Source organism: Geotrypetes seraphini, chromosome 2 (genome assembly GCF_902459505.1).
Source record: "Geotrypetes seraphini chromosome 2, aGeoSer1.1, whole genome shotgun sequence".
NCBI lineage: Eukaryota > Metazoa > Chordata > Amphibia > Gymnophiona > Dermophiidae > Geotrypetes > Geotrypetes seraphini.
Genome location: NC_047085.1, coordinates 264,696,106 through 264,710,227, shown reverse-complemented (window position 1 = coordinate 264,710,227; position 14,122 = coordinate 264,696,106). Strand labels below are relative to the sequence as shown.

The 14,122-nt window shown below is 46.3% G+C and overlaps 1 protein-coding gene across 6 annotated transcripts in view; it reads right to left on the bottom strand.

Annotated features, from left to right (window-relative positions):
- The window catches only part of SOX10 (SRY-box transcription factor 10), a 79,055-nt gene that overhangs the window by 41,175 nt on the left and 23,758 nt on the right, over positions 1-14,122 (bottom strand). For 5 of the 6 annotated variants that reach the window (XM_033929552.1, XM_033929553.1, XM_033929556.1 and 2 more), the window contains one exon: positions 1,214-1,654. In XM_033929552.1, the coding sequence (XP_033785443.1) occupies positions 1,214-1,596 (383 nt within the window). In that variant the 5' untranslated portion in view covers positions 1,597-1,654. Of the gene's footprint in view, positions 1-1,213; positions 1,655-4,032; positions 4,153-14,122 lie in introns of those variants that run through there. The other variant, XM_033929557.1, reaches the window with a different exon arrangement.

Below are 14,122 nucleotides of genomic sequence, written 5' to 3'. Positions count from 1 at the left end.
TTTTTTTTTTTTGTGCAGCTTCGGGAGCATTATAAAGAAAGAATTAGTACTCCATTATTAAGGTGTGAACTTTTGTTTGTACTGCGCTGGGGTCCCTGTTCCTCCTGTGTCACAGGACAGTTACCTTGCCGGGAAGAATTTCACAGATCTGAGGGAGCAAGGGAAAGCAAAATCAATCCTGGCTTGGGGTTTTTTTTTCTCTCTCTCCTTTTACTTCTTTTTGCCACCATCCCATCAGAGTGTGATCTATGAATCCTGGATGGTTGAAGGAACTAACTGAGGGCCTTCTTCAAGAGGATCTCTCCTAGCTCTGTGATTGCATCAGATTGATTTCCAGTGCTGAAAGCAGCAACCCCAGTCTCTGAACCCTGACACATTGGCTCAGGACACTTCCAATCTTGGATCTCCCATGAAGGAGTCTATGGTACCAACCACAGAGCTATCAGACATGCACTAGGACAGTCATTTTATCCCAGTGACATTTTCCGGGTTTAAGGTGTCAGGCAATGTAGAAGTATAGGAGGTCAGCTGCTCAGATCTACATTAAAAATGTTTTGGGTTTTATTTTGGGGTTTTTTTTAGTTACTGTAAGAAAATACTTCTGAATTTAATAACACATACAGTAGTCTATGCTACAAGGTGATATTATTGTTAGGCACTATAACGGAAAAAAAGCAAGAGAGAGATTGAAAGGAAATGGCCACAGATAGAGAATAAAGTACAAAAGTTTGGGGTTCGTAAAAATGAGAAGGAAAAAGGGAATGAGGAAAAAATGTTGGAAAGGAAGAGAGCCGTAAGAAAAATACTGAAAAAGAAGACTATGGATGAGAGAAATTATAGCAAGGGAAAGAGATAAAAGAACAACGCAAGAGGTATAAATGAGAGTATCGAAGGGGAGAGATGAAAGGGAGAAGACAGAAATAGAAGGAGAAGAAAGAGGGGAGAACATTATTAAGGTTAAGGTTTTTTTTAAAAAAGAGAGAATAGATAGAAGGAGAAAAGAAGGAATAGAAGAGAAAAAGGGAAAAATTAAAGGAAGGACAGCAAAAGAAGGAGTAAGGTGTAGCTGGGAAACAGAACAAAACAGGAGGACAGAAAGGGAGAAAGAGGGAAGAGACACAGGGGAGGTGCTCCACATTTTTTTCTGGCTCCCCTTCAGGGGCACAATGACGGAGATTTTCCACTCCCCTATTAGAGCCCAGTATGTCCTCACCTCCAGAGTTTTCCCAGGGTCTTGCTGAGCTCAGCGTTGTGCAGGTGTGGATACTGGTCTGCCAGCTTGCGACGTGCTGCCTGTGCCCAAACCATAAAGGCATTCATGGGCCTCTTTACATGTGGCTTGGACTTATTGCTGCCACTGGTGCGCACAGGCATGGGCACCAGTGTCCAGTCATAGCCGCTTAACACTTGGCTAACAGCCTCCCGGATGCACACAGGAAACTTCTCATCCTCAGACTCCAGTTCACGCTGCTCCTTCTTTACCTTGCCTGGGCTGGGGTGGCCACAGGGTCCATCTGGGCTCAAGGGGGCATCACGGGGATCTTCCGAGTCCCCCGGGCTCAACTCAACCTCAGAGAGGCTCTGCTCATCAGCCATGGTGCCCAAACTCTACAGACTCCTCTCTGTTCCCTCCAGCAGATGTGAACCTGAGGAACTAGATGAGAAAAAAAATGTCATGAATATAAGTTACCAAAGCTGCTGTGTCTTAGAGCTTATTGAATTTAGCTAGGTGGGTAAAAGAGTGGAATGAAAACAAGTTTTTAATTCCTCCGTGCAGTCATGATAAAGTTATGTTATAAAAGTATAGTGCCTGCAAGTAGTGTTTGTATATGGGGGTGGGGGTGGGGGGGAGCATTACCATTAGATGCCCCCAGATGAAAACCAACAGCTAGAGTTACTGTGTATTATTTGTAACTAGGTCCCACTATATAAAATTGCACGCTAACAGTATTAGTACACATTAATACGGTAGTAACTCTAGCCGCAAGTTAAGTAGAGTTATAAATGAAATAGAGCATAGGATGTAGTGTTACAGCAATAGCAGTTATGGGAATCCAGTGTCTCTTGAGCTGCATCAAGAAGAGAATTATTTAATTTTTGCAAAGAAGCAAAGGTTTGGCTGTTTTAGATGGTACTAAGTTAGTCCCAGTTTCACACTGACCTGTTGCATGTTATTTGTGAGGAGGAATTAGAGAGGTCAGTTAATTAATAGAACATAAATATTCTTACCATGTCCTGAAGTTTCAGGGTAGATTATTAGAGACTAATAAAAGGGACTTTAACTAACGATTAGTGCATATTATCTGCAGCAGGGCCCATAAAAATGAAATGGGCCCTATGGCAATAAATCATGTCTTGTTATGATTTACTTCCCTTTGGGAGGAGAATGGGGTCTATTTTATGATTATGTATTAATTGTGCTTGGACTAGCTATGTGTATAAATATTTATATTATGTTATATATAATATTCTTATGCAGGATGATGTATACAGATAATTTGTAAAAATTTCCCACACTGTATTGATAAGGGGTATAATTAAACTGAATATAAAGAAGAAATGTAATATATTTATAGTTTGCTGTCAAGAGCATCAGCCCAATGTAGAAAATGAAATATTCACCAAATATCAAGTTTTCAAATCTGCCACATCAGCAGGTTGGAGCCAATGGGCTGTTACAGTCAATTAATGCCCAGTAAATCTGGCCACAGAGTTGTGCTGAAGCAGCTTTTGGGGTCTCGGGACCCCTTGTTATATTACTTTGCTAAAACAAAGCATCTCATCAAATAGAGCAGAGCTAGCGAGAGCCCTAAATTAAAAAAAATGGAAAGCTGCTCGTCTCTGTCCCACAACTGCTGAAGATTTAACTACAGGAATTATTTACTCACAAATAAATCTAGTCAACTCTCCTTTTTTTGCTGCTTTGAACTCACTGCTCAGTAAAGAATTGCTTTTATCCTGGGCATATGTTTTGAAAGTAAAATTACATGAAAATGCCAAAAGGATGTTCAGGGGGGGGGGGGGGGGGGGTATAACAAATGAAATCAAATACAATTCCTGAGAATATTAAAGCACTCTCTTTAGTTTAAAACATCCATGTTTTAACTAGGTGACACATTGAAAGCTCCAAAGATCAACTTTTTAATACAATGTCTCATCAGTGATGAAAAAGTGCAGCCACCAGAATAGTTTTAAATAATCTGAGATATAATATGATGACTTGATAAAATCTTTTAACTCAGGAGAAACTAGTTAGGTTACAGCACCGCCTGCAAGGCAAACTGACAAAGTAACAGAACTCCCCCCCCCCCCCCAACATAGGTGGATATTCATGTTTAAAAACAAAAAACGACAATTAAGCTTTTTCTTCATAGGACTGGCAATGCGAGATCGTTTCATCTACATACATGAAAAGGCAAGGGAATGATATCATTAGCATTAAATTAATTGAAAATCGCAAGAGAGACCAAAATGATTAATGCTCATTATATAATTTAAATAATTTAACAAAAAGTTTCTATCTCATCCTAGAAGAGCTGGGCTAACACCCCTTAAAACATCCTTTCGTCTAATCCTGATTTCTGTGAGGTTCCTAGAATATTTCCTGCCTTCAGATTACTTTTTACAAAGAATCAACAGATTTCTAAAAATGAAAAAAAGAAACACAAAACCTTTTAAATGTAAATCTAATAAAAGCAGTCCATCTATCTGCAGACCTTGGATGGTACATTTGTATCTCCGAGGGATAATCCAAAGACAATCACCTATTAATGCTTCTGCGGAGATGGTCATTTCCATGTAAAAGTGATGATGAAAAAAAAAAAAAAATCAGAAGAAATGAAACGAGAAATAGAAAAAAGGACAAGTTAAAAAGGGAGAAAATGGAATGGGGGAAACAGAAAGATGGTAACAGGCAGAAAAATACAAGATAAAGACAAGATGAGACTAGACAGAAAGCAAGAAAAAAAAAAAAAAAAAAAAAAAAGTAAATGAAAGAAGGAAGGAGGCCAGGTAGAGGAGGGATAAACATACCGATTGTGAGTTGTGCAGTGGGTGCTATAAGCCCTGAAATCCTGTGATTATAGTAATTTTCCTTCCCAATAGCTCCTCTGTTCTCTGAGCTCTATGGATCAGTGTTTGACTGAATAGCCCTGCTGTAAAAGTGCCATTCCTCCACCGATGGGGTTTCTAAAACCTCACTGCTTCGATTTCTCCTCTTTAGATTGGCCAGCTCTTTACCCAAGGGGTGGAGCAGGATTCTTTGCCCAAACTGCACTCATTAATGCAGGGAGTACACAAATGAACTTTATGATTTCAAATTGAGCACAAGTCAGAAAACAGCGATGTCTTCAGAAGTTATTTTCTACATGGTAAAGAAGATACCCCTCCCCCAAGCCTTAAGCCAATTATAGAGTTTCAAAGAATGATATCTATTATACCTGTATATCTATTATACCTGTATCAGCAAAAGGCTGATAATACAGAACAGAAGTGGGCAGACTTGGCCCACCAGCTTATTTTAATGACCTACTTAGCACTGGGAAAATTCATTACCTCCAGCTCACTGACACTACTGGTTGCTGGTGTAATGTCATCATTCGAGGCCCACAATATCCACCTTTGAAAGCCGACATTTCTGTATCATGAAAGATGAACATTTTCACATTCAATAATGAAACTGAGAGAATAACTGCAGAGCTAGGGTTATATTGCAGGGTTTTGGCATAAATTAGGCTCACTACAGACCTATGAATACGACCTATTAGCTCTTTGGACTGCAGTCTCCACTTGCTTCAGAAATCTGCCAGATTTGGGGTACATCTTGATCCTCAGACCCAAATTCTAGACACACAACGACTTCAAACACAGTTGTGGCTACCATTGTGGCCCAATGCATCTTGTCCTACACCAGAGGTGGACAAATTCCCTGCTGTTCCATTACTTGGATCCAGGGCCAGCATTAGGGGAGTACAAACAGGGTAGTTGCCCTGGGCCCCAAGGCTCTAGGGTCCCTCTGTGAGCTGGCATATCCTCCTACTTCTAAGTGTGCCGGTCCGACGTCACCTTCACCACCGCTTGCATTTTTTTGTTACAGGGGAATGGCTGCGGCAGCAACTCTGACTCTCAAATCCAACCTGCGGCCTCCCTCCCCGCAGTCCTTGTGCTGTGTTCTGACACCCAATGATGCAACTTCCTTTTTCAGGCTGGACAGACCGCACGGCACAAAGAACGCAGGGAGGGAGGCCGCAGGCTGTATTTGAGAGTCAGAGTTGCTCCCAGCTGGCACCGCATTCTCCTGTAACAAAAAATGCGAGCGGAGGTAAAGGGGGAGGACATGCTGTGCCAGGAAGTACCCAGAACTGGGGGTTTTTTTGTTGTTGATTTTTTTTATTATTTTTTTTTTTTTTAAGAATGGTTTCAAAGACGTGCCAGGTGGGGAGTGAAGGGGAAGGATTTATAGGGACAGAACCATGGGGGAACTAGAGATAGAGATGGTGGGCAATGGTCTGGAGGGATAGAAAAGGAGAGTAGTTGGACATGGGGTGCTGTGAAGGAAAGGAGAATGAGATACCTGAAGAGAAGACAGAAAGAGAAAGCAGAGATGGTGGACTTGGGGGTGGTGTAGAGGGAGGGAGGGAGATGTATAGAATAGGAGGATAGGATAGTTGGAAAGGGAGAGATATGGCATGGGAGGGCAGTTGGGAAGAGTAAGGGAGATAATTGGATGGGGATGGAAGGAGGGTAAGGAGGGAGGGAGGGAGGGAAAAATGTTAGGTCTGAGAGTGGAAGGGAAACAGATACAGCATATTTTTCCCTCTCTACCTCTCTCAAGGAGGGAGAAAAGAACAGAAAAGAGAGGGAGAGATGTTGGACCATGGAGAGACAGGATGAAAGATGGACCCATAGGAGGGAAGAGAGATGAGAAAAGAAAATGGTAGGAGAAGGAGAGAAAGGGACAGGGAGATTTAGCCTGATGAGAGAGGGAGGGCGATTCTGGAAGTGGTGAGCCACATGGAAGAGGTCAGAAAGCGGATGATAAGATGAATGAGAACACTGAGTACAGTGGTTGAAATATGGTAATGGGGAGTAAATAGAGGGAAATAGGAGGCTGGGAAAGGAGTGAGATGGGAAATGGAAGAACTGCAGAATGAGAGGCGGTGGTAAATTCATAAGTAGCTGAAAAATAAGGGTGAGATTTGAATGGCAGAGGCAGTAAAGAAAAAAAGGGAGGAAAGCTGAAAGGGCAAAATTAATATGTTGGAGACAGGTATAGTGAAGGAATGGAGCAAAAGAGAAGAGGAGAAAAAAATGGACAGTAGACACTGGAAAGAGAATTAGTAGAAGATGGACAAAAGCAGAAAGAGAAACCAAGATGATGGAAAAACAGAATGTCCAGACAAGGTAGAAAAAAGTGTTTTGTTTTGAATTTGTTAACTGGAATATGTTGGCTTTGAGACATGTGCATCACAAATGTATTATATTCAGTGGAATAGCCACACAACAATTTTTTTTTTTTTGGGGGGGGGGCTGGAGCCCAATATGGGTGGATGGACCCCAAATTTTCTCCCCACCTGAATGTAAAATATAAATACTTGAGCTGGTGGGGATCCCCAAGCTCTGCCAACTAAAGATTTCTTCTTCCAGGCTAGCAACCAGAAATCTCCAAGCTTTGCAGCTAGTGGCCGTATCCTCAAGCTGCCACTGTTTTCATGCATGCATGAAAGCCAAGGGGAAGGGGAGGCAGCAGCAGCAGCAGCTCTGAAAAACTATTGCAAGCTGAAAAACTTGGAAAGTTCTGGTCTTTGGACCTGAGGAGCTGGTCATCAGCTAGTGAGACTTGGGGATTCCCACCAACTACAGCAAGGGAGATGTTCATTTTGAGGGGGCAGTGGCGTACCAAGGGGGGGGGGCGTGGGGGGCGGTCCGCCCCAGGTGCCAAGCCCTGAGGGGGTGCTCCCGGTCCGGTCCCGTTCTCCCCCCCTGTGCCGGGTGTCGCGTCTGGAAACAGCCTGCAGCAAGATTGCGCGATGCCAGCGATCTTTGCTTGCTTCGGCTGTTTCCTCCGCCACGGTCCCACCCCTCCTATGACATCAGAGGAGGGGCGGGACCGCGGCGGAGGAAACAGCCGAAGCAAGCAAAGATCGCTGGCATCGCGCGATCTTGCTGCAGGCTGTTTCCCCAGGGAAATGAAGCGGGGAGGCCGGGGGATTCGTGGTGGTGGTGGTGGGGCTGAGCGGTCCTTCGAGGTAGTGGGGGGGGGGCAGCAGGCCTTCAGGGTGGGGCGGGCGGGCAGGCAGACCTTGTGGAGGGGGGTGAGACAGGCCTTCAGGGGGACAGGCCTTCAAGGGGGACAGGCAGGCCTTCGGGGGGGGGTGTAGGTCTTCGAGGGGGGTGCAGGCCTGTGGAGGGGGTGCAGCAGGCCTTCAGGATGGGTCGGGCAGGCAGACCTTGTGGAGGGGGGGGAGACAGGCCTTCAGGGGGACAGGCCTTCAAGGGGGGACAGGCAGGCCTTTGGGGGGGGGTGACAGGCCTTCGGGGGGGCTGCAGGCCTTCGGGGGGGACATGCCTTCAAGGGGGGACAGGCAGGCAGGCCTTCAAGGGGTGGAAAGGCCTTCGAGGGGGGGGTAGGTCTTCGAGGGGGTGCAGGCCTTCAAGGGGGGCAGGTCTTCGAGGGGGGTGTAGGCCTTTGGGGGGGGTGCAGGCCTTCAAGGGGGGGAAAGGCCTTCAGGGGGGGGCAGGCCTTCAAGGGGAACAGGCAGGCAGGCCTTCAAGGGGAGGCAGGCCTTCAGGGGAGGCAGGCCTTCGAGGGAGGTGTAGGCATTTGGGGGGTGCAGGCCCTCAAGGGGGGGGAAAGGCCTTCAGGGGGGGCAGGCCTTCAAGGGGAACAGGCAGGCAGGCCTTCGAGGGGGGTGTAGGCCTTCGGGGGGATGCAGGCCTTCAAGGGGGGGTGCAGGCCTTCAGGGGGGTAGGCCTTCAAGGGGAACAGGCAGGCAGGCCTTCAAGGGGGGGGACAGGCCTTCGAGGGAGGTGTAGGCCTTTGGGGGGGTGCAGGCCCTAAAGGGGGGGGAAAGGCCTTCAAGGGGAACAGGCAGGCAGGCCTTCAAGGGGGGGGTGTAGGCCTTCGGGGGGATGCAGGCCTTCAAGGGGGGTGCAGGCCTTCAGGGGGGGCAGGCCTTCAAGGGGAACAGGCAGGCAGGCCTTCAAGGGGGGGACAGGCCTTCAGGGGGGTGCAGGCCTTCAGGGGGGGTGCAGGCCTTCAAGGGGGGGATAGGCTTTCAGGAGGGGTAGGCCTTCAAGGGGAGCACGCAGGCAGGCCTTCAAGGGGGGGACAGGCCTTCAGGGGTGGAATGCAGACCTTTAAGGGGGGACAGGCCTTCAGGGGAGGGGGGGCCCTGGTGTAGAAGAACACGGAGGGAAGGGGGAGGGGTTCAAAGAGACGTGCATATGCCGGACTTTGGGTGGGAAGAAATAATGGGTCTGAAAATAGAGGAGAGAGAGCACTGGCGTACCTAGGGTATGTGGCACCCGGGGCCCATCATTTTTTTGACACCCCCCCATGTAAAAAAATATTTTTTTGTAATGACCATGAAACGGAATAAATGGTCAGAATAGAAACAGGCAGTGAAAATTTTCTTATATTTCAAACATAACATAACATAAATTATGTCTGAATTGTCATGACATCAGAAGTACATATGGAGTAGTTGCAGGTGATGCTTGGGACAGTTCTGATTGTGTTAGTTCGGTTTTATGTGTTTTTTGAATAGAAGGGTTTTTATTTCTTTTTTGAAGGTTTTGTAGTTTGTGGTCGAGGTCAATAGGTTGTAGAGTTGGGGGGGTCGAGTGTTGCAGCTCGAATGGCTAGGAGGTTGTCGAACTGTTTTTTTTCTTTTGACGTTTTTGGTTGGAGGGTGTGTGAATGGTGCGTGAGTTCTCCTATGTCTGGTTGAGGTGGATTGAATTATTTAGCTGAAGAAATTAGTTACCCCCTCATCCCACATACATTAATTCTCTTCCATTTTTGTTCCCATTATAAAAAACACTGATAAGTTCTCAGAAAAAAAATACATTAAAATAAGAGTGAAAACAAAGGCCTCTACAGATGAGAACATAACATAAGAATAGCCTAACTGAGTCAGACCAATGGTCCATCATGCCCAGTAGCCCATTCTCATGGTAGCCAATCCAGGACACTAATACCTGGTCAAAACCCAAAGAGTAGCAACATTCCATGCTACCGATCCAGGGCAATCAGACACTTCCCCCATGTCTTAATAACAGATTATGGACTTTTCCTCCAGGAATTTGTCCAAATCTTTCTTAAAACCAGCTACACTATCTGCTTTTACCATAACTTCTGGCCACTTCATTTTTAAGTTTAGATCTTTCCTTTCAAACAGAGACCTTGCTAGATGTCAAATACAGCACAAGGTAACTTCACAGGGACTTAGTTGTGCAGGAAATGTGAATCTCCTCATACACCCACCATATAGTGCAAAAATGTGCAAAGGTCTGTTTTTTTCTTTCGATCACTACATAGCCTAATGCCACACAAGCAGCGCTGTTACAAACATATTCTGTAGGTCAATGCTAAGGATAACAAAGTTTCCTTCCTTGGACCAGAAGGAGATACTGATAAACCACTGGAAGAGATCCCAAAACAACACCCAAAGACCCACTCAGTGTGTGAACCAGTTGAGTGGAGTGGACTAACTGGGGGGTGGAAATGGGCCCGGAGTTTGCTCAGCAGAATTTCCCAGACCACCTCTTCCTCTCAACACATTGACACGCTGCCACCACCACCACTAGGAACACCTCACTGGGTAGGCCAGCTATGCTATAAACTTTATAAAACACATTATTATATTTTTTTATAAAGCACATATTTTAACTGAACTCTCTGACATCCTCAGCCTTTCCATTCACAAAAATAGAAGGAAGAAAAGTTCCCATTTCCTGCTGTCTCATGTCCCCGGCCTATACAATATTTTTTTTCTGCAGACCCTTCAAAAGTCTAACCAAATCCTAGTTTCACTTGCATTATAAAGTACTGAGGATGCCATCTCTCCCCAATCCCAGGTCCTAAAGTCTAAGACAGTAGCGCAAACTAATGCTGCCAGATTCAGGAAAAAAAATTTTGATTCGATTCAGCCTATTGAATTGGTTTTTCAATTCGATTTTCCTGTCCAGTTGGGTGATTTTTTTCAAAAATCCTGGTGGGTTTTATAGCTTTTTCACCCCCTTTGGCTTCTCCTAACCACACTGGCACTGTGGTGTAAATAAAATAAAGAAACAAAATGGACTTTTCCTCTCTCTGTTAAATCCTAGCTCATGTTTGCAGTCCAACACCAGCTCTGGCAGGATACACATTTCAAATCTGACATATTGTAATCACAAAACAGAAAATAAAATTAATTTTTCTACCTTTTGTTGTCTGGTTATATTTCAAATCTTGTTGGTCCAAGGCTCTGGTTTTCTTCTGATAACTTGCTTGCCAGGGTCTCCTTCTTTCTTCTTTCTGCATGCTAACCATCCATCTGCCAACTCTGTCCTCCCTTTCCATTTCCCTTCCCTCCCCAGGAAGTCTGGTATCTTTCCTTTTTTTTATCTCCTTCCACAGATCCACCTTTTCTTAACTACCCTTTCATCCGGCATCTCTCCCTCCTTCGCCACCACCCCAGAGTCCACCATCTCTCCCTTTCTTTTCCCAATTACCCTCCTATCCAGTATCTCTATCCCTCCTCCACACCATCCCTTGTGTCCAATTTCTCTCCCTTTCTGTTCCTTCCCTCCCTCCCTAAATCCCATGGTCCATCATCTCTCTCCCTGTTCTCTATTTTCAGACACATTATTTCCCCCCCCCCAAAGTTTAGCATATGCACGTCTCTTTGAACACCCCCTTCCCTCCGTGTACTTCTAAACCATCGTCCCCCCCAAAGGCCTGTCCCCCCTTAAAGGCCTGCACCCCCCTTGAAGGCCTGTCCCACCCCTTTGTAGGCCTGTCCCCCCGTTGAAGGCCTGTCCCCCCCCTTGTAGGCCTGTCCCCCCCTTGAAGGCCTGTCCCCCCTTGAAGGCCTGCACCACCTTGAAGGTTTTCACCCCCCCGAAGGCTTGCATCCCCCCGAAGGCCTGTTCCCCCTTGAAGGCCTGTCCCACCCCCTTGTAGGCCTGTCCCCCCCTTGAAGGCCTGCCTGCCTGTCCTCCCCTTTAAGGCCTGTCCCCCCCCTTGAAGGCCTGCACCCCCTTGAAGGTCTGCACCCCCCCCGAAGGCCTGCACCCCCCCGAAGGCCTGCACCCCCCTTGAAGGCCTGTCCCACCCCCTTCAAGGCCTGCCTGCCCCCCCTTGTAGGCCTGCACCCCTTGAAGGTCTGCATACCCCTCCGAAAGCCTGTCCCCCCTCTTGAAGGCCTGCCTCCCCCCTTGAAGGCCTGCCTATCACCCCCCTCTCCCTTGAAAGCCTGCCTGCCTGCCTGCCCGCCTGCCCCACGCTGAAGGCCTGATGCCCCGACCCACCACAAAGGACCGCTCGCCCCCCTGGCCTCCCCGCACCACCTATGAAGCAGCCGCAGCAGGATCACGACATCAGCGATCCCTGCGCTGCTTCCTGCGCCGCGGTCCCGCCCCTCCTCTGATGTCAGAGGAGGGGCGGGACCGCGGCGCAGGAAGCAGCGCCCAAGCAGCTCAGGGATCGCTGACGTCGTGATCCTGCTGCGGGCTGCTTCATAGGTGGTGCAGGAAGGTTAGTGGGGCGAGCGGTCCTTCGGGGGTGGGGGGGACTGAATGGCAAGGCCGGGAGCACCCCCTTAGGACTGGCACCCGGGGCGGACCGCACCCCCCCACCCCCCCCCTTGGTACGCCACTGAAAGAGAGAGAGGTGGTGGACATGGGTTTTAGGGAGGGAAGGAACAGAAAGGGAGAGAAGTTGGACACAAGGGATGGTGTGGAGGGGGGGGGATAAAGATACTGGTTAGGAGGGTAGTTGGGAAAAGAAAGGGAGAGATGGTGGACCCTAGGGTGGTGGGGAAGGAGGGAGAGCTGCTGGATGAAAGGGTAGTTAAGAAAAGGTAGATCTGTGGAGGGAGACAAAAAAAAGGAAAGATGCCAGACATCTGGGGGAGGGAAGGGAAACAGAAGGGGAGGACAGAGATGGCAGATGGATGGTTAGCACGGAGAAAGAAGAAAGAAGGAGACCCTGGCAAGCAAGTAATCAGAAGACAACCAGAGCCTTGGACCAACAAGATTTGAAAAATAGCCAGACAACAAAAAGGTAGAAAAACTAATTTTATTTTCTGTTTTGTGATTACAATATGTCAGATTTGAAATGTGTATCCTGCCAGAGCTGGTGTTAGACCGCAAACGTGAGCTAGGATTTAACAGAGAGAGGAAAAGTCATTTTTGTTTCTTTATTTTATTTACACCACAGCGCCAGTGTGGTTAGGAGAAGCCAAAGGGGGGTGAAAAAGCTATAAAATAAACCCACTAGGATGTTTGAAAAAAACACCCAATTGGGCAGGAAAATTGAATCGATAAACCAATTCAATAGGCTGAATCGAATCGAAATTTTTTTCCCTGAATCTGGCAGCACTAGGTTGCGCTACTGTCTTAGACTTTAGGACCTGGGATTCTGGAGAGATGGCATCCTCAGTACTTTATAATGCAAGTGAAATGAGGATTTGTTCAGATTTTTGAAGGGTCTGCACTCTGCAGAAGAAAAATATTATATAGGCCGGGGACATGAGACAGCAGGAAATGGGAACTTTTCTTCCTTCTATTTTTGTGAATGGAAAGGCTGAGGATGTCAGAGAGTTCAGTTAAAATATGTGCTTTATAAAAAAATATAATAATGTGTTTTATAAAGTTTATAGCATAGCTGGCCTACCCAGTGAGGTGTTCCTAGTGGTGGTGGTGGCAGCGTGTCAATGTGTTGAGAGGAAGAGGTGGTCTGGGAAATTCTGCTGAGCAAACTCCGGGCCCATTTCCACCCCCCAGTTAGTCCACTCCACTCAACTGGTTCACACACTGAGTGGGTCTTTGGGTGTTGTTTTGGGATCTCTTCCAGTGGTTTATCAGTATCTCCTTCTGGTCCAAGGAAGGAAACTTTGTTATCCTTAGCATTGACCTATAGAATATGTTTGTAACAGCGCTGCTTGTGTGGCATTAGTCTATGTAGTGATCGAAAGAAAAAACCAGACCTTTGCACATTTTTGCACTATATGATGGGTGTATGAGGAGATTCACATTTCCTGCACAGCTATGTCTGTGTGAAGTTACCTTGTGCTGTATTTGACATCTAGCAAAGTCTCTGTTTGGAAGGAAAGATCTCAGCTTCAAAATGAAGTGGCCAGAAGTTATGGTAAAAGCAGATAGCGTAGCTGGTTTTAAGAAAGGGTTGGACAAATTCCTGGAGGAAAAGTCCATAGTCTGTTATTAAGACATGGGGAAAACATCTGCTTGCCCTGGATCGGTAGCATGGAATGTTGCTACTCTTTGGGTTTTGACCAGGTACTAGTGACCTGGATTGGCTTCCATGAGAATGGATTACTGGGCATGATGGACCATTGGTCTGACCCAGTTAGGCTATTCTTATGTTATGTTCTCATCTGTAGGGGCCTTTGTTTTCACTTCTTATTTTAATGTATTTATTTTCTGAGAACTTATCAGTGTTTTTTATAATGGGAACAAAAATGGAAGAGAACTAATGTGTGTGGAATGGGGGGGTAACTAATTTCTTCAGCTAAATAATTCAATCCACCTCAACCAGACATAGGAGAACTCAAGCACCATTCACACACCCTCCAACCAAACGTCAAAAGAAAAAAACAGTTCGACAACCTCCTAGCCATTCGAGCTGCAACACTCGACCCCCCCAACTCTATAACCTATTGACCTCGACCACAAACTACAAAACCTTCAAAAAAGAAATAAAAACCCTTCTATTCAAAAAACACATAAAACCGAACTAACACAATCAGAACTGTCCCAAGCATCACCTGCAACTACTCCATATGTACTTCTGATGTCATGACAATTCAGACATAATTTATGTTATGTTATGTTTGAAATATAAGAAAATTTTCACTGCCTGTTTCTATTCTGACCATTTATTCCGTTTCATGGTCAT